The sequence below is a fragment of the Chroicocephalus ridibundus genome, chromosome 23, assembly GCF_963924245.1.
Source record: "Chroicocephalus ridibundus chromosome 23, bChrRid1.1, whole genome shotgun sequence".
NCBI classification, from domain to species: Eukaryota; Metazoa; Chordata; class Aves; order Charadriiformes; family Laridae; genus Chroicocephalus; species Chroicocephalus ridibundus.
In genome coordinates this window covers 4379028-4403486 of record NC_086306.1, presented here as the reverse complement: position 1 = coordinate 4403486, position 24459 = coordinate 4379028, and the positions used below count along the sequence as shown (strand labels likewise).

General features: G+C 55.3%; 1 protein-coding gene across 3 annotated transcripts in view; it reads right to left on the bottom strand.

Annotated features, from left to right (window-relative positions):
• Positions 1 to 24459, bottom strand: part of PEBP4 (phosphatidylethanolamine binding protein 4) — a 95369-nt gene that overhangs the window by 26605 nt on the left and 44305 nt on the right. For 2 of the 3 annotated variants that reach the window (XM_063358595.1, XM_063358594.1), the window contains exon 4: positions 21909 to 22007. The exons of the other annotated variant lie outside the window; for it this stretch is intronic. In XM_063358595.1, the coding sequence (XP_063214665.1) occupies positions 21909 to 22007 (99 nt within the window). The remainder of the gene's footprint in view (positions 1 to 21908; positions 22008 to 24459) is intronic. 3 annotated transcript variants of the gene reach the window in all.

The following is a 24459-nucleotide window of genomic DNA, read 5'->3' as shown; positions in this document are numbered from 1 at the left end:
GCGCTGGTGATTATTAATAATAACTCAGCTCCTTCGTGCTCCAGTTTCCTCAGCGCTTTGGCAGCGTGCCACCGGGGCCTGGTGATTTAGTGCAACTTAATTATTCCCGGCGTTTCATCACCTCTTGTTTTTGATGTCTGTGTCTCTGTCAGTGCCTCACCTTCGTGACTAAGAGAGCCAGGGAAACAAACCGGTGGAAAAAAAAAAAGGGAGAGAAAGGGGGGAAAAACCCCAGGCTGGAGGGTGTGGAGCCGCCGCTCGGTGGCCAGGCGGGAGGAGAGGCTCGGGAAGGTGTCCCATGGGGATGCTCCGTGTGTCCCCACCACGGCGTGGGGACGTGCATGGGGATGCACGGTGGGGAGCCCGGCCGTGGGGTGCGGGGGGTTCTCACCCAAAACCGCCCGTGGTTTCAAGCCTTGGCTGTTGCTCCCGGCAGCAGAGCGAGCGACAGCCGGTGTCTGCTCCTCGGCCAAGGGAAAGGACCGTGTCAGACCTCACCTGCCCCTAAAACGCCTCCGCGGGGGAGCCAGCGGCCACCCCAGCCCCTGGAAGTGTTGGATTTGCTGGATTTGGCCCGGGTGAGCAAACGGGGGCTGCCAGATGGAGCCGGTAATAGGATTCCCGTGGCTCCCGCTCCTCCGTCCCTGCTGCCGAGGCTGGGCTTGAGGAGCCACCAGCGGAGCCGGGACCGGCTCCTGGGACGGTGCCCACCGCACCCAGCGAGGGGATACGGGGACACGCAGGGGGACACCGAGGGGACGCAGGGATGCGCATGGAGGACAAGGTGTCCCAGGGAAGGAGGGCTCGGGGCTGGCAGCCCAACGGGCAGCGTGGGGAGCATCCTGCATCCCGCCAATCCGCTGGATTTCCCTGAGCAGATAAAGCCGGGGGCAGGCAGGGTGAGGCGGCCGCCGGCATCTGCCAGGTGTTCCACCCACCGACGGAAAACGGGAAGAATCTCTTTGAATGGCTAAAGAGCCGCTTCGGGGTGCAATAAGGGTGTCTGAGCCGGGTCTCCCACCATCTCTTGTCCCCCCCGCTGTATCCCAAGCCGGTGCCACGGCGGAGGGTCGCGATGCCGGCGCATCCCTTCCAGCCAGAGCCGTTCTCAGCATCCCCAAAGCGAGCGCCGCCGCAAACCGACGGGGCTTTGCGCCGGGTAAAGCCACTCTGCTGAGCTAGACCCCGTTTTAAATAGCAATCCTTCCTTTTCCTATAGTATTTTCCATCCATTCATTTCCAGGCATGTTAGAAAAGTGGGTGGGTGTCAGTAACCACATTTTATAGGTGCAGAAGTGCTAGTTCAGCGTGTTCAGTCACTAAACTGGTGTCAGCGCTGGGATTAAAGCACCTTCCCGCGCCTCCAGGCACCTGGTCCCTTCCCCAGCCCCACGGCATCGCTGTGCCCGTGTCCCGGTGGGAATATCCCTAACCCTGGCGAGGTGCTGCCGTGAGAGGCTGGGGGTCCCCTGCCCCATCCCGCCCAGCTCGTTAGGCTGGGGCGCTTCCAGCTTCACCGAAGCGCGGCAGCTTCACGCTTCCAAAGGGAGAGGCAACGCAGGGCTCGGCAGCCGAGGGGAATTCAGCTGCGTATCCCTGGCTGCTTGGGAAGGCACCTGCGGGATGCGGGATGGGATACAGGGCCAGGATGTAGCACTGGGATGGGGGGTTGGGATGCAAGGTTGGGATGTAGCATTGGGAGGCAGGGCCAGGATGCAGGGTTGGGATGTGAGGTTGGGATATAACATAGGGATGCAGGAGTGGGATGCAGGGTCAGGATAAAGCACAGGGATGCAGGGTTGGGATGAAGCACTGGGATGCAGGGACCAGGATATAGGACTGGGGTGTAGAGTTGTGATGCAGGGTTGGGATGTAGCACAGGGATGCAAAGTTGGGATGTAGCATTGGGATACAAGGACCAGGATATAGGACTGGGATGCAGGGTTGGGATATAGCACTGGGATGCAAGGACCAGGATATAGTACTGGGATGCAGGGTTGGGATATAGCACTGGGATGCAAGGACCAGGATATAGTACTGGGATGCAGGGTTGGGATGTGGGGCTGGGATATAGCACAGGAATGCAGGGTTAGGATGCAGGGATGGGATGCACTGTTGGGATGTAACTCAGGGATGTAAGGACTGGGATGTAGGGTTGGGAGGTAGCACTCGGATGCAAGGACCAGGATATAGGACTGGGATGTCAAACTGGCAGGCAAGGGCCAGGATATGGGACTGGGATGCACGGTTGGGATGCAGGACTGGAATGCAGAGTTGGGATAAAACACAGGGATGCAGGGTTAGGATGTAGCACTGGGATGCAAGGACCGGGATATGGGACTGGGGTGCAGGGTTAGGATGTAGCATTGGATTGCAAGGACCAGGATATAGGAGTGGAATGCAGCGTTTGGGATGCAGGGTTGGGAGGTAGCATTGGGATGCAAGGACCAGGATATAGGACTGGAATGCAGGGTTGGGATGTAGCACAGGGATGCAGGGTTGAGATGTAGCACTGGGATACAGGGCTGGGATGCAGGCCAGGATGCAGGGTTGGGATGTAGCACTGGGATGCAAGGACTGGGATGTAGGACTGGGATGCAGGGTTGGGATGTAGCATTGGGTTACAAGGACCAGGGTACAGGATTGGGATAAAGCACAGGGATGCAGGGCTGGGATGTAGCATTGGGATACAGGGCTGGAATGCAGGGCCGGGATGGAGCACTGGGATGCGAGGACCAGGACGTAGCACTGGGATGCAGGCCGGGATGTCGGCTGGGATGCTCACACTTGGGGGAGCAGGAGGAACAGCTCAGCAGGTGCCCGGCTAGAGCGGAGGATGCTCCACGGGCCGGCCGGGGTCCGGCAGCCCCTCTCCCGCAGAGCCGGGGCAGCGGAGAGCCGCAGGGCCAGGCTGGCTCGGCATCCCCGGGGAGAGCACCCAGCGGGGCAGGGAAACCCAGGCTCCACTCCCGGCCACGCCAAAACTCAGCCAAGCGCCAGCAAAGCGGGGAGCGGGGGACGAGAAAGCCAGGAATTTTCATTAAAGGGGGGAGGGAGAAAAAAAGAAAGAAAAAAAAAAAGTATTTCCAGTATTTCCCTCCGTGTCTTTGGCCTGGTGCAGCCCTTCTGCTCACTGCTCTGTTTATACATGATAGACAACTAATTAACATCCAAGCCTCTTGAAAGGTCTTTTCAGAGGTAATGTACTGACAGAGGATGTCAGTAAGGAGCAGTGATTTGTCTAAGCAGTGATCACATTGTTTCAGACTGAATGAGGTGAATATTAAACTGCTTTAAATGCACTCTTCATAAAGCACTAATTACATACTCCCGGGGGAGTACGGGCAAGGAATACTAAACAGCAGAAAAGTCAACAGAGTGCTTTTTATAGTATGTTGCTGGGTTCTGTGTTTTTCTGTCTTTCTTTCTCTTGCGCGCTCTCTCTCGCGCTCACTCTCTCTCTCTCTTTTACAGTAAAATCACAGCACGCTGAAGAATACACATTTATAGCACAATGGTTCACATCTAATTATATGGCAATCATTAGTTTTAACCTGGGTGTATTATATTTTCTTTGATATGCTGTGCCCCCCGGCATCTCTTCGCATAGAGGACTTCCAATGGCATTTTCTCCCCTCCCTTGAAAAAAAGGTGCTTTTTTCCATCATTAGCTTTTGCTTATAATTTTTCTTTTTTTTTTCCCCCCTAAACAAAAATTTTAAATTGGCAGGGATAAAAGGGGCAAGGAGGGGAGGGAGGAGAAATCCGTTTCATCAAAATAAGAATCCGTTCCCTCCCTCCCGGAATCGTGGCACTTTATTATTACCAAGGTAACTCCGCCGGGTTTTTAAAGAGAAAAGGAAATACAGAATGGGCCATTAATGAATTCCTGCAGATCCCGCTGCACTCCCGGTCTGGCTCGGCCCGACATCCTGATGGGGTGAACAACTACTCCATGCATTATTTATTTTTTTAATAGCACGACATGGAAGCGGGGAGGGGGGAGATCCGAGTAACCGCAAACCAAATCCTCCCTGCGCAGAAAACCTCAAGATCCTCTTATCCAATAAGAGGGGGGAAAAAAAAGTAATAAAAGAGCAGCATGTGGTGGGGCCCAGCGTCCTCAAGGAACATGCTGCTTCCTCCTGGGCAGCAAAGGGACTGTGCCAGGGGGAGACGATGGGGACAGTGGCCGTTTGGCCACCACCGATGTCCCCCCCAGATGCACAGGGTATGGCCAGTGGAGAAGGTATGGCTCATACACGTAGGGTCTGGCTCAAATGCATAGGGTCTGGCTCAAATACACAAGGTATGGCTCAAACGTATAGAGTTTGCACAGGAAAGGCTCCATAAACAGGGGAGGATTCAAACGTACAGGGGAGGATTATGAACGCATAGGTTTTGGCTCAAACTTACAGGGTATGGCTCAAACGCAGAGGGTATGGCGCAGAAAAAACGAAGTACGGCCCAAAACCATAGGGTAGGATATGGCTCAAATCCATAAGGTACGTTTGAGACGCACAGGGGAGGATTCATACGCATAGGGCAGGATTTGAATGCACGGGTTTTGGCTCCAACGCATAGGATACGGCTCAAACACATAAGAGACAGCTCAAATCTGGCTCAAATGCATAGGGTCTGGCTCAAATGCATAGGGTCTGGCTCAAATGCATAGGGTCTGGCTCAAAAACACAAAGTACGGCTCAAAAACGTAGGGTAGGGTATGGCTCAAATCCATCAGGTAGGTTTGAGACGCACAGGGGAGGATTCATATGCATAGGGCAGGATTTGAACGCACGGGTTTTGGCTCCAACGCATAGGATACGGCTCAAATGCATAGGGTCTGGCTCAAACGCACAAGGTATGGCTCATACACCTAGAGTCTGGCTCAAATGCATAGGGTCTAGGTCCAGCGCACAAGGTAAGGCAAGACTCAAGCACATCGGGTACAGCTCAAAAGCAGAGGGGAGGGTTCATAAACAAGGGTTATGGCTCGAACGCACAGGGTAGGATTCATGCACATAGGGTACGGCTCGAAAGAGTAGGGCACGGCTCAAATGCATAGGGTACGGCTCAAATGCATAGGGTACGGCTCAAAAACATGGGGCACGGCTCAAATGCATCGAGTACAGCTCAAACACAGAGAGTGTGGCTCAAATGCATAGGATAGGATTCATACACATAGGGTACGGCTCAAACGCATAGGGTACAGCTCAAACGCATAGGATACGGCTCAAACGCATAGGATAGGATTCATACACATAGGGTACAGCTCAAATGCATAGCGTATGGCTCAAACGCATAGGGTATGGCTCAAACGCATAGGGTACGGCTCAAATGCATAGGATAGGATTCATACACATAGGGTACAGCTCAAATGCATAGCGTATGGCTCAAACGCATAGGGTATGGCTCAAACGCATAGGGTACAGCTCAAATGCATAGGATAGGATTCATACACATAGGGTACGGCTCAAACGCATAGGGTACAGCTCAAATGCATAGCGTATGGCTCAAATGCATAGGATACGGCTCAAACGCATAGGGTACGGCTCAAATGCATTGGATAGGATTCATACACATAGGATACGGCTCAAACGCATAGGGTACAGCTCAAATGCATAGCATATGGCTCAAACGCGTAGGGTATGGCTCAAATGCATAGAGTATGGCTCAAATGCAGAGGGTATGGCTCAAACACATAGGGTACGGCTCAAACACATAGGGTACGGCTCAAACGCATAGGGTACAGCTCAAACGTATAGGGTACGTCTCAAATGCATAGTGTATGACTCAAATGCATAGAGTACGGCTCAAATGCGTGGGGTACGGCTCAAACGCATAGAGTATGGCTCAAACGCATAGAGTATGGCTCAAACATGTGGGGTACAGCTCAAATACATAGGGTATGGCTCAAATACATAGGGTACAGCTCAAATGCATAGGGCACGGCTCAAATGCATAGGGTATGCCTCAAACACATAGAGTGTGGCTCAAACGCATAGGGTATGGCTCAAACGCATAGGATAGGATTCATATACATTGGGTACGGCTCACATGCATAGGGCATGGCTCAAACATATAGGGTAGGATTCGAATGCGTAGCTTTTGGCTCAAACACACAGGGTACGGCTCAAACCCACGTGGTGGAGCTCAGATGAGCTCACGCCAGGCCAGCACGGTGTGGAGCGCAGGGCGCAGGGCTCGTTGCCCAGGGCAATGCCCGGGCGGTGAAGAGCGTTCCTCCGGCCACCCTCAAAGGTGCAGCTCCTCCAGCCAACCAACAGCTCTGTCACCCTTGTGCCCCGGCCATCCCCTGCATGTCGGTCCCCCTCACTGCCTCCCAGCCCTTGTGCCCTTGTGGCCAAGAAGGCCGATGGCATCCTGGGGGGCATCAAGAAGAACGTGGCCAGCAGGTGGAGGGAGGTCATCCTCCCCCTCTGCTCTGCCCCAGGGAGGCCCCATCTGGAGCACTGGGTCCAGTTCTGGGCTCACTGGTTCCAGAAGGACAGGGAACGGCTGGAGAGGGGACAGCAAAGGGCCACCAAGAGGATGAGGGGACTGGAACATCTCTCCGATGGGGAAAGGCTGAGGGATTTGGGGCTCTTCAGCCTGGAAAAAAGATGACTGAGGGGGGATCTTATCAACGCTGATCAATACTCCAAGGGGGGGTGTCAGGAGGACGGGGCCAGGCTCTTCTCAGTGGTGCCCGGGGACAGGACAAGGGGTAACGGGCACAAACGTGACCGTGGGAAGTTCCATCTCAAGACGAGGAGGAACTTCTGTGCTGTGAGGGTGGCAGAGCCCTGGCACAGGCTGCCCAGAGAGGTGGGGGAGTCTCCGTCTCTGGAGACATCCCAACCCCGCCTGGAGGCGTCCCTGTGCCACCTGCTCTGGGTGACCCTGCTCTGGCCGGGGGTTGGACGAGGGGATCTCCAGAGGTCCCTTCCCATCCCGGCCATTCCGTGATTCTGCGAGGACACCCCGCCACCCCTGCCCGAGCCAAACCCAGTGCGCAAGGCTGTCCCCGAAGCCTCCCGACCCCGGGAACAGCCATCACTTCGTACAGCACAAGGTGCCCACAAGCTCCGGGACCACGCGCTGCCGTCCTTCGAGGTGCAAACTTCCTTGGAAAGGAAGAGTCATGCAGCCTTAGATTTTTTTTTTTTTTCCTTTAAAGAACATGAAAGAATCTGATAATTACTTCTATCTACCACCCAACTGTACTAATTACCAACCTATTTCTTCACAGTATGACAGACACAGGCTCTCCAAAACACATAGAGATAAATTAGCACTAATTGGTTTTCCTCTGGCTGTTTGAATTAGTATTTAAAGCTCCAATTACAAAGCAGAATAATTACTATTAATGTCCTGTCGCAGTACAAAAGGCAGATATCTCGCGAACGAGTCCAGGTGTATTATTACACTGATTACAGAATATTTAACCTGGCTCGTTAAGACAAAGACACGGGGAAACTTTAAAAAAAAAAAAAAAAAAAGAAAAAACAAGAAAGGGAAAGAAAACCGCAGATGGTGGCAGGTCCCTGCAGGGGATGGAGGGGGGGGTGTCTTTGAAACCTGGGATGAGAGAGGTACGAGGAGAAGGAGCGAGGGAGAAAGAGCAAAAAAAAGGGGAAAGACGAGGGATGCGAAAAGAGCAGTTCCGTCAGGAATCAAAGGTGATATTGGAGGGATGAAGGGGAATACAAACGCTCCCCTCGCCGGCAGAGCCCACCGGCACAAAAGGTAGTGTACGGTGCCACCTGCCCCTGCTCATGGGGGTCACGACCTGCTGCCCTCCTCCTCCTCCTCCTCCATGGGCACTGGGGGCTCTGCATCCCTGGGGAAGAGCCCTTTCGCTGGGGGCCGAGCCCGGCTGCCCAGGGATGCTCTGCCTCGGTGCCCAGGGATGCAGGACTCTGGCAGACCCCTGGGCAGAGATGGGCAGAGCAGGCAGAATCATCAACAGCAGCTGCCACCACCCCCAGCACCGAGCCGGCGATCCCCGTGGTGGTCCCAAATCGGGGCGGTCAGGCAGGAGCATCCCGAAACGGGGTTCAGCATCCCCCTCTCAAGCAGCCCATCTCTGCCCTGCCATCATGCCCAGCGACGTGGGGCTCCCCAAACCCTCGACTACCCATGTGCGCACACACACACGTGTGCTCCGGCTGGGAACGCACAGCCCCATCGCTTATTTTTCCAGGAAAAGGGGTGAAGTTCTGGCTGGTTTGTTAGGATTTTGGCTGTGCCTTCGCACCCGGGTACTCCCTGGCACACGGGGAGGACATAGGGTACCTCCCTCCTCGTCCTGCATCAGCCATCCCTGGAAAATCTGAATTGGGGGACTCCTCCGGGCTGGAGGGAGAGGGAGAGCCCAGAGCCCCAGAGCATCCTCTGCCCACTGGGATGCGGGCATCTTGCAGGCAGGGCATCAGCTCCCGCATCCCCATCACTCGATGCCATGCGGTTACATCCCACGCTGGCCAGCACAGCACGGGGAAGGGAAAAGTCATTTTCGGGAGCGGGCACAGTGGCCTTCCCTCCTGGGAGGCTCCAGGGCTTGCAAACGCGGGGCAGGGGGTCACACACCCCCCTGCCAACCACCTCCCCCAGGGACGCTGCCTGCCCTCCCCGAGCGTTGGGCAACTCTTCGCCTGGCATTTCATCACTCGGGCACGGGCAGGGCAAGGTGCGGGCGGGCCGGCAGTGCCCTCTGCTGCTCTCGGTCCCCTGCCACCAGCCTGGCACCGCGTTGGGGTCCCCACTGTCCCCGGGGGAAGGGGAGGTCTTGCCCCAGCAGCTCCATCCGGGCTGGTCCAGCGGAGCAGCAGATGACGGGGGGACGAGCGTCTCCCCTGGCACCGTGGCGTGCCGTTGGGACAAGCTCCGCCGGGCCACCCTCCCACAGCATCCCCGTCCCCCCGGAGAGGGCACCCCGGGGAGCGGGGGGCAGCATCGGGAGGGCAGCATCCTCCCGCGGACGGGGTTGGGGCGGGGGGGAGGCCCGTGGGTGTGCGGCGAAAGGGGGAGGACGGGGAGGGATTTCTTTTTAAGAGATAAGGTGGGTGGCGTGCGGGGATGCCAGCTGGCGATGGGCTATATTTCTACTGACAAGGCTTTACCCTGTAGGTGTGAGGAATTCCAATTAAATATTCAGCCTATTTGTCTGTGTGTGGGAGAGGGTTTGCTGTGCAGGAGGAAAGCCTCACATTCAGCTCAGTAGCTAACCATTAAGAGAGAAATTAGCTCAGTTCATCAAGGGAAGCCAGCGGAGGGTTTTCCTCGCTCTCCTACCTTGTTCCGGCCCTCGTTCAGAACCAGCGGGGAATAAAACCATTGCGTTTTAGAGGGAAGAGGAGAGCAGGCCGGCTGTGCCTGCCCGGAAAGGCAGAAACGGATCCCAGCTTGGGAAAAACCTTTTTTTCCCCCCCTCCTAATTCTCGAGGGATGCGATCCCGGCTCAACCCACCCCAACGCTTCCCCGGAGGCTGCCGAGCGAGATCGATGCCTCGGGAGCCGGGTCGGAGAGGTGCGGGAGCTGCGGATTTAATTGCTCTCGCATTTACCGGCCACCTCCTTTCCCACTCATTTAGGAGGCACTAATTAATCGGCGGGAAGCAAAAGCCCTCGTGGCGAGATGATCTTTTTAAGCCCGCCGGCAGCGCCCCGCGAGAGTTGATGCTTTTATCGACGAAGGGCCCTTTCGCTGGGGCAGACGGGATCGATGGGGCTGCAACGATCGTCCCTGCCCACGCCGGGGATCTTTGGGGTCGGGCAAATCCCCCCGGGTGCAGCCCTGCCACCGGCCGGCGGACAGATTTGGGGGGAAAAAACGGCATTTTGGTAGCGGGGATGCTCCCTCGCGCAGCAGCGGAGGGAGGGAAGGATGGAGCAGGATGAGGTCAAATCCTGCGCCAGCCACAGCACCGAGCCGGGGGGGATTTGGGGGGAGAACGGTGTTTCCAAAAAAACAAACCAATAAAAAAAGCACTATCGAGCTGTTTTCACCATTTTCTGGAACTCGATGCGTTTTTACCCTTTTGAAATAACTTTCCGTCTCAAAATACCCAAATTTTAAATAGAACCCAAAGCGACAAGAACGAGAAAAAAAAAAAAAAAAAAAAAAAGACAACTTTTTCACGAAACCACAAACGATATCCTGTTTCCCTCCTGCACGGCGCCACTGTTTTGGGGAAGAGAAGTTGTTCCTGACGGGAATGAAGCTGTAATTTCCCTCTCCTGAGCGAAATCCACCCTCCCCCAGGCGATGGGCAGTGTCGGGGGCTCAGGTCCCGGTACCCACTCGCTGAAATTTAAGACTTTCTGAAAGTTGAGCCCAAGCATCTTTTGGAGGAAGAAGAAGCTGTAGGTGACGGGTGATGGGGTGCTACTGGGTGGGGGGACACGGGCATCCCCATCTCCGGGGTTCCCGAGGCTGCACCATCCCCTGGCTGATCAAACCGGACTGCGGCGGGATGAGAAACCGGCTTTAATCAGCTTAAAATCCTCACTGTAAATTCCAGGCAGAAAAAAAGTAAAAATAAATTAATCCTTTGGTCAAACTCCAGCCCTGCCACCTCCGGGCGAGCTCACCCGGCCGCGGGGGCCGGCGCAGGGACAACCCTCCCACCCCAGGGACACGGTCCCCGGATGACTTTCTTGATGCACCCGAGACGGCTCCAAAACGAATTAAGGAGCAAAAAGACTCGGCTGGGTCCCGCGGGATGCTCCCTGCCACACGGAGCTTTCCCATCCTCTCCCCGTGCACGGGATGCAGGGGTGAGTTTTTTTCCTATACCCTTCCCATACGGGACGCAGGAGCTTTACAGGGTTTTTTAACCACTACCGAACCTCCTTCGGCTTTGCTGTCAGCTTTATGGGGCAGAAAGCATGTTTTTAGGGCTGAGCACCCCCATGGAGGAGCAGACCCCCCCCAAGGACCAGCCCTGCATCCTCCCTGACCGCGCTGCTCTGCCGGCAGCATCCTCAGCTTTGGGATTGCTACATATATGTGTGTGTGTGTGTGTATATATATATATATGTATGTATATATATATATAGGGTTGTGTGGGTTTTTTTTTTCCCCCCTTTCTTTTAAAAATCAGAAGCCAGCAAACTCCATAGCAACCCGCAGCTCCCAGGGTCTGACTCCAGCGCTTTGATCGCGCTGTCACTTCGTTTAAGGCTACACCCCGGTAGGTGTGAGGAACTCCAATTAAGCATTCAGCTGGCTTGCCTGTGTGGGGGGACAGGCTCCGCTGTGGAGGAGGGAAGCCTCGGCGCTAGCGCGGTGACTAATCGCTCAGACACCGGTTGTCTGTGGCACCAGGGGAGGGCAGGGAGAGGGTTTTCCTTCACCGTGCAGCTGCCTCTGCATTCCCTTTTCGGGAGATATTGCGGCTCCCCGCCGGGCTCGGGGGCTCCCAGGCGGAAGCTGGAAAGATCCCAAGCATCTTCCCGGCGCGCTGCTGGGGAGCTGCCGACAGGCTGCTGCGGATTTCGCCGCCGCGGCACCCCGGGTCTTTGCTGCTCCCCCTTGCACAGCCCCCGGGGGTCCCATTTTCAGAGGGAAACCAGATTTCTGAGTTTTTCGGGTGCCTGTTTGTGCCCCGCGCATCCCCTTGCCACGGAGGAGCCGGTTGGTGCCTCCACCTTAACACATGCCCTTTGGATGAGCATCCCTAAATTAGAGTGAGCACCATTAAATTGGGATTCCAGGCCCCAAAATGAGTATCCAGCCCTTTCCCGAGCTCCCACGGAGAGCAGAGCAGAGGATCCCACCCTCGGCCAAGAGCCCAACCTTGGCCCCGGCAGAGACGTGCCGAATCGGCCGCTGTCGGGAGCATCACCGAGAGCCCCGCGGAGAAGTTTGCAGCACCGTTTCCTGCGTCCCCCTTCCCATTCCCTATGGAAACAGCCCAGCTCCATGCGGCGACGGCGGCGCCGCAGGGCACAGCATCCCCTAAACCTGCGAGTTGTCCCCCCCTCGGCCGGATCAGGGCCGCTGTCCCTGCGCGATGCTGGCTGCAGCACCTGGGGGCACCGAGAGGTGAGGGATGCAGGTACCAGCTCCCGGTCCAGGGATGCTGCCCCACTCCGGCGAGGGCACCCCGCTCCAGGATTGATGCCCCCACTCCAGGGAGGGCACCAAGGCGGGTTGCCCCAGCTTTTTAAGCACCTGCCCGAGCAAGGGCGAGAGGCGAGGAGCAGCCCAGCCGCCGCGGCTTCGCCCCCGCTCCCCGGGGAGGCGAGAAGGGGGCCGGCGGCCGCCCCCCGCCACCGCCGTGGGCAGCAGCAGGATGTGCTGTCCCTCCCCTGCACTTCCCAGCGAGCGCTTTACATAACTTCTGCTGCTTAGTCACAGCTTCGACTCTCTTTTTTTTTTTCCCCCTTTTTTTTTTTTGGAGCGATTTTCTCAGCCGCATCAGAGCGCGAGTCATTTCGGCAAGGGAAGTCCCTTCCTTTCTTCCGTTCCCTTGGTAACTGCACAAATTTGCCTTTCAAATGATTCATGACCGGGGTGCTGTAGGAGTTCCCTCCTCCAACACAAATCGCTCCCACACAGCCACACATGCCCGATTAATCATTGATTAGCGTCTCTTCCGCAAGGTAGACCCCGCGAGCGCACGGATGGTCCCGACGTTCTCCTCCGGCCACCGCCGCGGGGGTCCCGGGATGCTCAATGGGAGGATGCGGCCAAGAGTTTTGCAAGAAATCCCAAGAAATCCCATCCCCGGACATGTTATTTCTAGACTATATATGAAATATCCCCGGGGTGGCGGGCACACGGTGCCGACGGGAGCTGAGCACTCCTTGCAAAGAAATCAGAGCTCGGCTCTGGCTGACGGTGAGGGCTGAACCTGCCCCCAACTCCTAACTGCATGGGCACAACTTTATCCTTGACCTAATTCTTATTTTTCCCCCTAATTTTCTTAGATTAAACAAGCGGTGGGCAGAACCAGAGGGAATCCTGGCGTGCCGTAGGGTCCGCCATGGCCAGGCTGGAGGGACAGAGCCCAGCAGCAGAAAAGAGCCGGAAAAGTCCTTTTTGGACCCAAAGTGAGCGAGACGCGACGAGGCAGAGCATCAGCCCGGTGCCTCCCCACACGGAATCCTGTCCCACGGCTTGGGACGTGGTTGGGATGGAGCCAGTGAGTGCCTGGCTGCCGGGAACATCTCAGCTGGAAAATGAAATTAATCTGCAAAAATATCTCCGTACCGTTTTGGTACGTTTTATCTGATTTATTCTCTCCTCGTTAAGAGGAGCTAATTAACAAACCATCGTTTAAATAAACAGCAGCGAGAGTGTTTGTAACCTCTGCTTTATTGAATTGTGACAAATTATTAGCCTTTGCATGTTAAATGAAATAGAAGCGTCGAGGAAAAAACTTTAATTCCCATCTGCATCACGACGGTACCTGCTGCGGAGACGAAGGCAGAGGGACCAACTCACGGCGAGCGCAACAACCCGCGTGTGCCTTGCACACAAAAACGTCCCAACTAACCCCGAAAAGAGACGTGTTTCTGGATGCGGAATGCTTTAGCGCGGCGGTCTCACCCGAAATTCATCCCTACGCAATGGCAGGGCCTGAGGCAAAGCCGAGAGCGTCCGCGGGACTGGGCTGCGGGGGGAAAAGAAAAAGACAGCGAGCACCTCGCTGCCGGCAGCCCCTGCTTCCCAGAGCATCTTTGGAGCCGCCGTAATCATCTCGCTCATCATGGATCCTTGGCAATATAATGATAATAATCATAGAAGGCACGTCTGTGCAGAGCCTGTCATCCCCAGCGCGGCAGCGCCTGTGCAGAAGGGGAAGGTGCCGCATCGCCGGGGGCGAGGGCAGGGACAGGCTGGAGGTTTTGGGGTACCCGGGGGTTTTCCCCCCTTTCCTGCCGGCCCCAAAAAGCAAGGAAAAGGGGGTGCTCGGTCCCCGCGATGGCGTGGTTATGGGGTGGCTGTTCCCCAAGGCGCAGCAGAGCCCTGGTGCAGGTTCAGCACTCGCCGTGTCCCAGCGGGAATCACTTAACGGCAGCTTTTCAGGGGGTTTGGGAGGGTAATTACCTGGGAGCTTTAATTACAAGGCAGGCGAGAATAAGCCCAAGCAGCAGCTGGCACGGGGTGAGAAATCCAGGGTTTTCAGGGATGCAGCAGTGGGTTCGACCCTCTTGCACAGCGGGGGTTTGCAGACCCAAATCCCCCCCGGCAGAGCACGGGAAGGGATGGAGCACCCCAGGGCTGTCGGACCACGGTGACAAAGGGCGGCCCAAGGACGGGCTGGGCTCCTCCCGGCACGAACCCCCTGCCGGCACCGAGTTTTGCCGCAGTCGTGCCGTTGCACCAAGAGTGGGAAAAGAAAGGCAGGGAGGGGGGTTTTCCCGGTTGCGTGAGCGGCTGCGGTGGGTTCGTGCAGGCTGGAAGGGAGTGAGACACGGTGGCCAACCTGGGGATGGGGACGTGGCTGTGACAATGGAGGGCACAAGTCCGGTGAGGAGCGGCTGAGGGAGCTGGGGGTGTTCAGCCTGGAGAAGAGGAGGCTGAGGGGAGACCTTCTCTCTCTCCACAGCTCCCTGAAAGGAGAGGGTAGCCAGGGGGGGTCGGTCTCTTCTCCCAAGGAACAGGCCATGGGACAAGAGGAAATGGCCTCAAGTTGCACCAGGGGAGGTTTAGGTTGGATATTAGGAACAATTTCTTCACCCAAAGGGTTGTCAAGCATCAGAACAGGCTGCCCAGGGCAGTGGTGGAGTCGCCATCCCTGGAGGGATTTGAAAGCCGGGCAGACGTGGTGCTGAGGGACGTGGGTCAGTGGTGGTTCGGGCAGTGTTGGGTTGATGGTTGGACTCGATGATCTGAAAGGTCCCTTCCAACCTGGACGATTCTATGATGGCCTTGTGTAAACCTACATGCTCATGCAAAGACACGCCACCATAGACCCATAGAATGGTTTGGGTTGGAAAGGACCTTAAAAACCATCTCCTTCCACCCCCCTGCCCTGGGGACACCTCCCATCAGACCAGGTTGCTCAAAGCCCCGTCCAACCTGACCTTGAACACAACCATGCCAACCTGGCCTTGTGTAAAGACACACGCTCGTGCCAACGCATGTCCTTGTGCAACAAGACACCCAGTTTTCTCCCCCAGTTTGGGCCAGTTGCGCTTTGGTGGCGGTTTTTCCCCCAGCAGTTAAGTTTTTGCTCTCATATTGTTGCGGCATCGCAGGCCCTCGGGCAGCATTGAGTCGTACATTCACCCACTGCTCCTCGTGCTGTTGACTAAAGACTATATTTAAAGGTAATATAAACAGTTTGCTCTTTAAAATACGTTTGATCCATCATTTCTAGACAGCCTTCCTGAACTTTTCTTTTAAAACAATTAGCCAAAAAGCCCTTTTCCTACAGTATTTGTGGAGAGCCTGACAGCGACGGCAATTAAACCCCATCTGTTTGCCGAGCGTGAATAATAGGGGTTGAGACTCAACTTGGGGTATCGCTCCCGGGAAACCTGTTCGACACAAACCTCGTCGGGGACACACGTGTCCCACGGGCCGGCACCAGATCCCGGCAAAAAAGCGTTCCCACTGGTGTTTCAGGAGGACTCGACCTTCCCACGTGCCTACGGAGAACCAAAGAAGCTCAAAGTGCGAGGAAAACTACACCCGAGCAGCAACCCCTTATGCTTATTTTGTTTTTCCTTAGGTTTTTCTTTTTTCCCTTTTATTAATAAAGGCTTCATTAACAAGCAGCGACAGAAACTCACACCGGGGAACTGACTATTCCAAGGCGCCAAGTCATCAATTAGAACAACGTTTCTCCCTGTTCTTTCCCTTTCAAGCCCTCGGTTTGATCGCCAAAAAAGCGGAGTAGAAAGGGCTCCACGAGGAGGAACGATACAGCCGCACCGAATTATTACATCTGCCCCGTCTCCTCCCTTGCCAGGCGGCGGATCCCACCGATGCCGTGGGGAACGGCCATCCCACGGTGTCACGGCTTGGGGACACGGGAACCGTGGATGCTGGATGGCGATGGACGTTGGGGCACTCCGGCATCTCCCAAAACGGGAATCCCTCCTGCCTGAAGGATACCCAAAACCTGATTTTTTTCATCCCCACTAGCATCAATAAACCCAGGAGAAAACATTCCCTGCCCCTACAAGATTTTTCTCCCGGCTGGGTGGAGCCGAACGCACCCAGATCGCACGAGTTCTCCAAAAGCATCCCCAACGTGTCCGTACGGTGCTTCCCCCAGCAGCCGAGGAGCGGAACCAACCGGCCGTGAAGAGCTCCTCTCTGTTATTTTTAATAAATCCGAGCATTTTGGAAGAGCTTGACTGTATCAACACGCCGGAGGGGAAAAGTTTCCTGCAGAGTGCATCACACCCGTGTCCCTTTGGGATGGGGACGGGGATGCTGGCTGGGGCAGGGTGGGGGGCGAGCGGCCGGCACCCCTCAGCACCCTTCCCAGCCTCTAAGCATGCAAAAATCCCGTAAATTTTAAGGTTAATAAAGCCCTTGTTTGCTTAAGATAGCACCTGTTTCTATGGTGACACTTGCAACCCGGAGCCTGTTTATCAGCCGGGAAGGAGAAACGCTCCCACAAATGGAACGGCGGGAGACGGAGCGGCGGGTGAGGACCACTGGTGGCCCTGGGACAGCTGGGATCGGGCAGGGATGCTGGGGTCCCTCGGTGCCCAAACCCGCCCATCCTGCAAACACCCCATCCCGCTCCGCAAAAACCCCGGGAGCGACCGCAGCGCTGGGGCCGGGGGGAGCTGGAGCCCAACGCACCCATCGTGGGGAGAAAAGGCGTTTAACGGGATGGGTGATGGGGAACGGCGCTCCCGATAACTCCGTCTCGATGGATTTCCCCTCTCTGACCCCGCACCGGGCTCCCACCAGCTCCTTGCCTCAGTTTCCCCAACCCTCTGCCCATGGAATGGGTCGGCGGAGGGAGCCCGGCCGCGCCGGGGGAGGGCAGCAGCACCCGGTGGGTTCCGCTCCCTTCCAGCCTGGCGCAGGATTTCTCCCGGCTGGCAGAACTGGTTTCCATAACGACTTTCTGTTACAAACATATTTTGATAAAAATAAAGTTAAAGCAGGCGAGGCTTTAGTGGAGTACAAATTTGCTGCTCTCTCCCTCCCCCTTCCTCCTCCCCAAGGAGGGGGAATAAAGACGGAAAGCTTTCCATTTGAAGGGCAGTATTTTCTCCCTTCTTTTTCTTTCCCCCGCTGAATGCAAAATGGAAAAAGCCTTGTTTACTGGATTTCTCTGTAAACTGGTTCCGACTCTGCCTAGTTACCTGATGCTCTACAGTATATACAGGATAATGTGATAAATTCATTTCCAATTCACTGCATTATCCTTTGAATATTTTAATGACTCATTGAATGGAGCAAAAAAAAAAAAAAAAGGCAAAAAAAAAAAAAAGCTATTTCAAATGAACAATTATGCTGCATTAGAGTAAAGGCTGATTATATTTAAACACTGCTTGCATGGATAACGGGACATATCGACCTCCGCCTATAAGAGCTAATTTGGCTCTTATCTCTAAATAATTTTACACTGCAAATTACCATGAAAACCTAAAGGGCTTTAAAAACATTCATCAAAAGATATTATTCCACTTTGTAGCAACATTTTTATTTAAATTATTTTGAATGGGAGTGAAAGCATCTCTCGTGTTTGACAATCGGCAGAGCAGCGGAGCAGCGGCTGATAAGGAACCACGAGCCGCACGGCCGGGGCTGGGATGCTCCATCCCCAAACCCCACCCGGGAAAGCAAATTCCGAGCCGAATCCCAAACTTGGTGGCGTGCCAAGGTACTGCAGCACCCACGGTGGCACTTAGAGCTGCCAGAGCCGCTGCCCTCCAAACCTCGGGCACGGCAAAGAGGTGCTGGGGAGATGCTGGGGCAATGCTGGGATGAGGCTGGGGTGATGCCAGGGTGATGCCGGGGTGATGTTGGGGTGATACTGGGAAGATGCCAGGGCGATGCTGGGAAGATGCTGCAGTGATGCCAGGGTGATGCTGGGGCAATGCTGGGATGATGCTGGGAAGATGCTGGGAAGGTGCTGGGGCGATGCTGGGTGATGCTGGGAAGATGCTGGGGAAATGCTGGGAAGATGCTGGGAAGATGCTGGGGATGATGCCGGGATGATGCTGGGATGATGCTGGGCGATGCTGGGCAATGGTGGGGTGATGCTGGGATGATGCTGGAACAATGCTGGGAAGATGCTGGGAAGGTGCTGGGGCGATGCTGGGAAGATGCTAGGAAGATGCTGGGGAAATGCTGGGAAGATGCTGGGAAGATGCTGGGGAAATGCTGGGAAGATGCTGGGAAGATGCTGGGGATGATGCCGTGATGATGCCGGGATGATGCTGGGCGATGCTGGGCAATGGTGGGGTGATGCTGGGATGATGCTGGAACAATGCTGGGAAGATGCTGGGATGATGCTGGGCGATGCTGGGAAGATGCTAGGAAGATGCTGGGGAAATGCTGGGAAGATGCTGGGAAGATGCTGGGGAAATGCTGGGAAGATGCTGGGGATGATGCCGTGATGATGCCGGGATGATGCTGGGCGATGCTGGGCAATTGTGGGTTGATGCTGGGATGATGCTGGAACAATGCTGGGAAGGTGCTGGGATGATGCTGGGCGATGCTGGGAAGATGCTGGGGAAATGCTGGGAAGATGCTGGCGTGATGCTGGGAAGATGCTGGGGAAATGCTGGGAAGATGCTGGGGAAATGCTGGGAAGATGCTGGCATGATGCTGGGAAGATGCTGGGGAAATGCTGTGAAGATGCTGGGATGATGTCGGGATGATGCTGGGATGATGCTGGGCGATGCTGGGTAATGGTGGGGTGATGCTGGGATGATGCCGGGGAAATGGTGGGAAGATGCTGGCGTGATGCTGGGAAGACGCTGGGAAGATGCTGGGGCAATGCTAGGGGGATGCCGGGATGATGCTGGAACAACGGTGGGAAGGTGCTGGGGCGATGCTGGGAAGATGCTAGGAAGATGCTGGGGAAATGCTGGGAAGATGCTGGCATGATGCTGGGAAGATGCTGGGGAAATGCTGTGAAGATGCTGGCATGATGTCGGGATGATGCTGGGTGATGCTGGGTAATGGTGGGGTGATGCTGGGGAAATGGTGGGAAGATGCTGGCGTGATGCTGGGAAGATGCTGGGGAAACGGTGGGAAGATGCTGGCGTGATGCTGGGAAGACGCTGGGAAGATGCTGGGGCAATGCTAGGGGGATGCTGGGATGATGCTGGAACAATGCTGGGAAGGTGCTGGGATGATGCTGGGGGGATGCTGGGAAGATGCTAGGAAGATGCTGGGGCAATGCTGGGAAGATGCTGGGAAGAAGCTGGGATGATGCCGGGATGATGCTGGGGTGATGCTGGGCAACGGTGGGGTGATGCTGGGGCAACGCTGGGGCGACGCTGGGCTGATAACAGGACGATGCCAGGATGATGGTGGGGAGATGCTGCGGTGATGCCAGGGTGACGCTGGGGCAATGCCGGGGAGATGCCGGGGTGACGCTGGGGTAATGCGGGGGAGATGCTGGGGCGATGCTGGGGCGGTGCCAGCATGATGCAGCCCCCACCCATGGCACCGGCCACCCCGTCCCTGCCGGAGGAAGGCACACGAAAGCCCCTCTCTGCACCAAAGCAACAGAAGGTGTCATGTAAAGCCTACACGGTTATTTTAGAGCCAGTGTGCAAATAAGCCTGTCAGCTGAAGCTCCTCGCAGCCAAGACTTCCATGTACCCCCCAAACGATCTGCATTTCAACGAGACACCATGTGGCTCAGCCCGGGGAGCCGCCGGCTTCGCAGAAGCGATTTTGGGGCTGGGGCCTTGGGAAAACTCCGGCTTTTGGGAAAGCTCTGGGATGTTGGGACCACCTCCCTGGCAACGGGGACCGAACTCAGGGCTGGGGCAAGATGAGTTTGTCCCGGTGCCCGGCGAGGATGACGATGGGTTTGGTGGTGTCGCATAGTGCCGCGGAGATTTATACGTATGTACATGTGTGTATACGTGAGATTTGGGTATATATACGCACACATTAGACAGCTAAATGAGAGATATAGATCACATCATTAGATATCTTCATATAACATACGTATATCATGCCAATATATGTATTTTATATATAATATCTAGATCACATCATTAGATATATTCATATATATCATGCCACTATATGTATTTTATATATAATACCTAGATCACATCATTAGATCTATTTCTAGAATGTATCTATCATGCCAATGTATGTATTTTATATATAATATATCATGGAATCATCTAATATCTCAAGTTGGAAGGGACCCATAAGGATCATCAAGCCCGACGCCCTGCTCATCTATGTATATAAATATATTTATCTCGTGATAAGAATGCTCAAGGAATGGTTGGGGTTGGGGTCAGCCCCGTCCCTGGCAGAGATGGGAAAGGCCTTCGCCTTCCCAAAAATCTCCTTTTTCCCCCTCCTGGGTGGCCTGGCAAGGAGATTCCTGACCTTTTATACCGCAAATTGAGCTGCCCAGACACCAGGGGAAAACCACCTTCCATTTGCGCTGGAGAACTGGGTTTAATCCCGCGTTTCCCTTCTTTGCTTAAATGATCTTATACTCAAAGAAAAAAAAAAAAGAAAAGAAAAGAAAACCACAATAATTAGCAGTACCGAACACCTCAGAAGGATCTGTGTACAGAAGGGAAAACAAGAGCTTGGGCTTCTTTGCGTTTAGTAAATATTAAAATTAATGAGAGACTTTCAGGACCCTGTTGTTAGAAATGCAGAAGGGTTTCTGCGAAGGATTTAAAAAAAAATAAAAAAAACCCAAAACCCAAGCCCTGTACACAAATCTCCGCAATTATTCTGAACGCTTTATATTTTTCAGGCAATTATGAAATTCATGGGAAGTATTAATATCCAATTTTAATTTGCTCAATATTCCCATTAACAATAAAAAGTCTAATTAAGGTATCTGTACAAAAAAGCCCTTAGCAGTAATTTCCGAGAATAATAGAGGAGAATGACGAGATATTTCTTGTTAAATGCATGCTGCAAATTAATTGATATCTTAATTAGACTTTAGTACTAAGATTATTAGTTAGATTGATTCAGGGCTGAAACACCTATCTTTTTAAAAGATAAAAGCGAGCGGGAGCGGAACAAATTGATTTCCCAAAATCGTTTTGGAAGCAAACCAGTGATGTACTGGGAGAGGTCGGGAGCGATGCCCCATGGCAGGGTACGGGCTTGTCCGTCTGTCCCTTGGCCACGGGAAGCACCAGGAATTCAGCCCAAACCCATTTCCCCCCTTTCTCCGTTTGCTGGAAACGCTTTTTTCACCCCCCCCCCAAAAAAAAAAAAAAAAAAAAAAAAAGAAGAAGAAAAATTTGGTGAGATTTTCACCAAAACTGTTTTTTTAACTGAAAAAAAAAATTAGAGAAAATAAAAATAAAGGGCAGCAAGGGAATGTTTGAAACGACGGGTTGTCTAAGCAGAGAAAACTGGTGGTAGGGAGTTTTCAAAGTGGGTTGTTGTTTTTTTTCAGCATTTCCTTAGGGGGAAAAAAAAAAAAAAGACGAAGCAAAAAAAAAAAAAAAAACCCACAACCAAAAAAAACCCCAACCCAGCAATATTTTTGGACCAGCTGGGCTCTATATAGCCCCAGGAAACGCTCCCCTACCTACACGCCCAGCACCGTTGCCATTTCTCTCGCAAAACGCTCATCCTTCGGGATTTCGCCGAGACGCCGCCGTACCCGGCGAGATGCGCATCCCGTGGGAATCCAAACCCACTCACCCACCCCCGGGGTGGGAAGACCCGACGCCTCCCGGTGTTCGGGGGCAGCCCCGAGCTGCCGGCGACCCCGAGACAGATAAAGTGGGGGACTCACTGGGATGTCGGTGACCAGCCAGTGCCTCCAGAAACGGCTCCGGGGGTTGGCTCTGCTGGGAGCGTCGGGGTCCACCAGCACCAGCACGTACTTCTTGCTCTGCAAGAGAGGAGAGGAGGTGGCCATGGGCACGGTGTGGGGGGACCAGGGGCGTGCGAGCCAGGAGAAAGTTCAAGCGGCCCCCCCCCCCCCCCCCAAATTTATATTTTTTTTTCACGTTTCCCCACGCGCGCGCGCTTCGACGGTTGCATCGCAAAACGCATGGAGAAGCGAGTGACGGACAGGCGGCGGCGGGGAGGCGGGGGGCAAAAACCCACTCAGGACCATTTCCTCCCGGCCGTCGAAATCTCTTCGAATAGAGGAAGAAGAGGGTTTTTCTGCCACCGCCAAATAAAAGGCACCAAAGAGGATTCCCCCCGGCTCTGCCAGCCATCCGCTAACCACGACCCACCGCAGCGCGGGGCACTTTCTGCAGAGGGTTGCGATCCCTGGGAGAAGGAAGCGGGGGGACAGACGGGATATTTTCGGGATTTAAATCCAGCTCCGTCCCCAGGGTGGTGGCCGAGGACGGGCCGAATGCCCCAGCCTCCGCCAGGGTGAAGTTTTCCCGAACAAACCCCAGATTAACCCAAAAATGGGCCGGGGATGGTGCAAGAAGGCAAAGCCGCTGCTTCACCGCGCAGCCGGGGGTTTGGGCAACCTCTGCTGAGTGATGGCAACCGGGCAAAGAGAGAAGGAGTCATGGACGACGCTGGCTCAGCCCCCCAGCATCCCCCACAGCCCACACCGAGGGGGTCCAGCACCCATGGGTGCCCCCGGCGCTAGGAGACAAGGCGGATTATTTTGGTCCCCCTGAGGATGGAGCTGGGTTTGAAGTGACCTCTGGAGGCTGCGGATAGAAAACCCGCGGATCTCCGGGGATTTGGCAGGACCTCAGGCGCCAGTTTATCCTGCAAGCACCCAGATTAAGGGATCTATAGCCTAATAAAACCTCCAGGTGCATCTGTCAGCTCGCCAGCGGTGCCCGGCTCCGCTCCAGCCCGCCCGCGGGACGAGGTTTCGTCAACGCCGGGAGCGGGAATGGGATTTAGCCAGATGATTCCCACCCAAAGAGACAACATTTCGCTTTATTTCCCAACCCTTGGTTGCGGCAAACTGGGCAAAACAACCCCCGCGGCGTTGCCATCCCCAGAGTTTTCCCCCGTAGCCCCTTTGCAGCCCTGCATGGCTCAGCCCCTGCCCTCTGAAACACCACCAGTTTAACCAGAAAACAGGGATTTCAACCCATTTAGCAACCAGCTTGCAACAGTTGCGAAAAAAAAAAAAATAATCTCCAAGTCATGCAACCTCCTCGCTGGAGGTGCTGCTGGCCCGCTGCGGTAATCCCAGCCCGGCTCAATCCATCTGCATCCCGAGGGATTTATGCTACACGTGTGCATGGAAAAGGGGCTGTGAGGATGACACCTGGCGAGGCCGAAGCTCAGGACCTCACAGCAGAGCTGCCACCTCCCTCCCTGCATCAGAGACTCCCAGAGTGGCCGGGGTGGGAAGGGACCTCTGGAGATCCCCTCGTCCCACCCCCGGCCAGAGCAGGGTCACCCAGAGCAGGTGGCACAGGGACGCCTCCAGGCGGGGTTGGGATGTCTCCAGAGACGGAGACTCCCCCACCTCTCTGGGCAGCCTGTGCCAGGGCTCTGCCACCCTCACGGCACAGAAGTTCCTCCTCGTCTTGAGATGGAACTTCCCACGGTCACGTTTGTGCCCGTTACCCCTTGTCCTGTCCCCGGGCACCACTGAGAAGAGCCTGGCCCCGTCCTCCTGACACCCCCCCTTGAAGTATTGATCAGCGTTGATAAGATCCCCCCTCAGTCGGCTTTTTTCCAGGCTGAAGAGCCCCAAATCCCTCAGCCTTTCCCCATCAGAGAGATGTTCCCGTCCCCTCATCCTCTTGGTGGCCCTTTGCTGTCCCCTCTCCAGCCGTTCCCTGTCCTTCTGGAACCGGGGAGCCCAGAACTGGACCCAGGGCTCCAGATGGGGCCTCCCTGGGGCAGAGCAGAGGGGGAGGATGACCTCCCTCCACCTGCTGGCCACACTCTTCTTGATGCCCCCCAGGATGCCACTGGCCTTCTTGGCCACCAGGGCCCATTGCTGGCTCATGGTCATCTTGTTGGCCACCAGGACTCACAGAAACCCAGACTGGCCGGGGTGGGAAGGGACCTCTGGAGATCCCCTCGTCCCACCCCCGGCCAGAGCAGGGTCACCCAGAGCAGGTGGCACAGGGACGCCTCCAGGCGGGTTTGGGATGTCTCCAGAGACGGAGACTCCCCCACCTCTCTGGGCATCCCAGGTCTCTCTCCACAGAGCTGCTCTCCAGCAGGTCACCCCCAACCTGTCCTGGTGCGGGGGGTTATTCCTCCCCAGGTGCAGCGCCCCACACTCGCCCTTATTGAATTCCATAAGGTTTCTCTCCACCCAACTCTCCAGCCTGCCCAGGTCTCTCTGGACGGCGGCACCAGCACAGCCTTCCGAGCTCCACTCGCAGCTGCAGCCG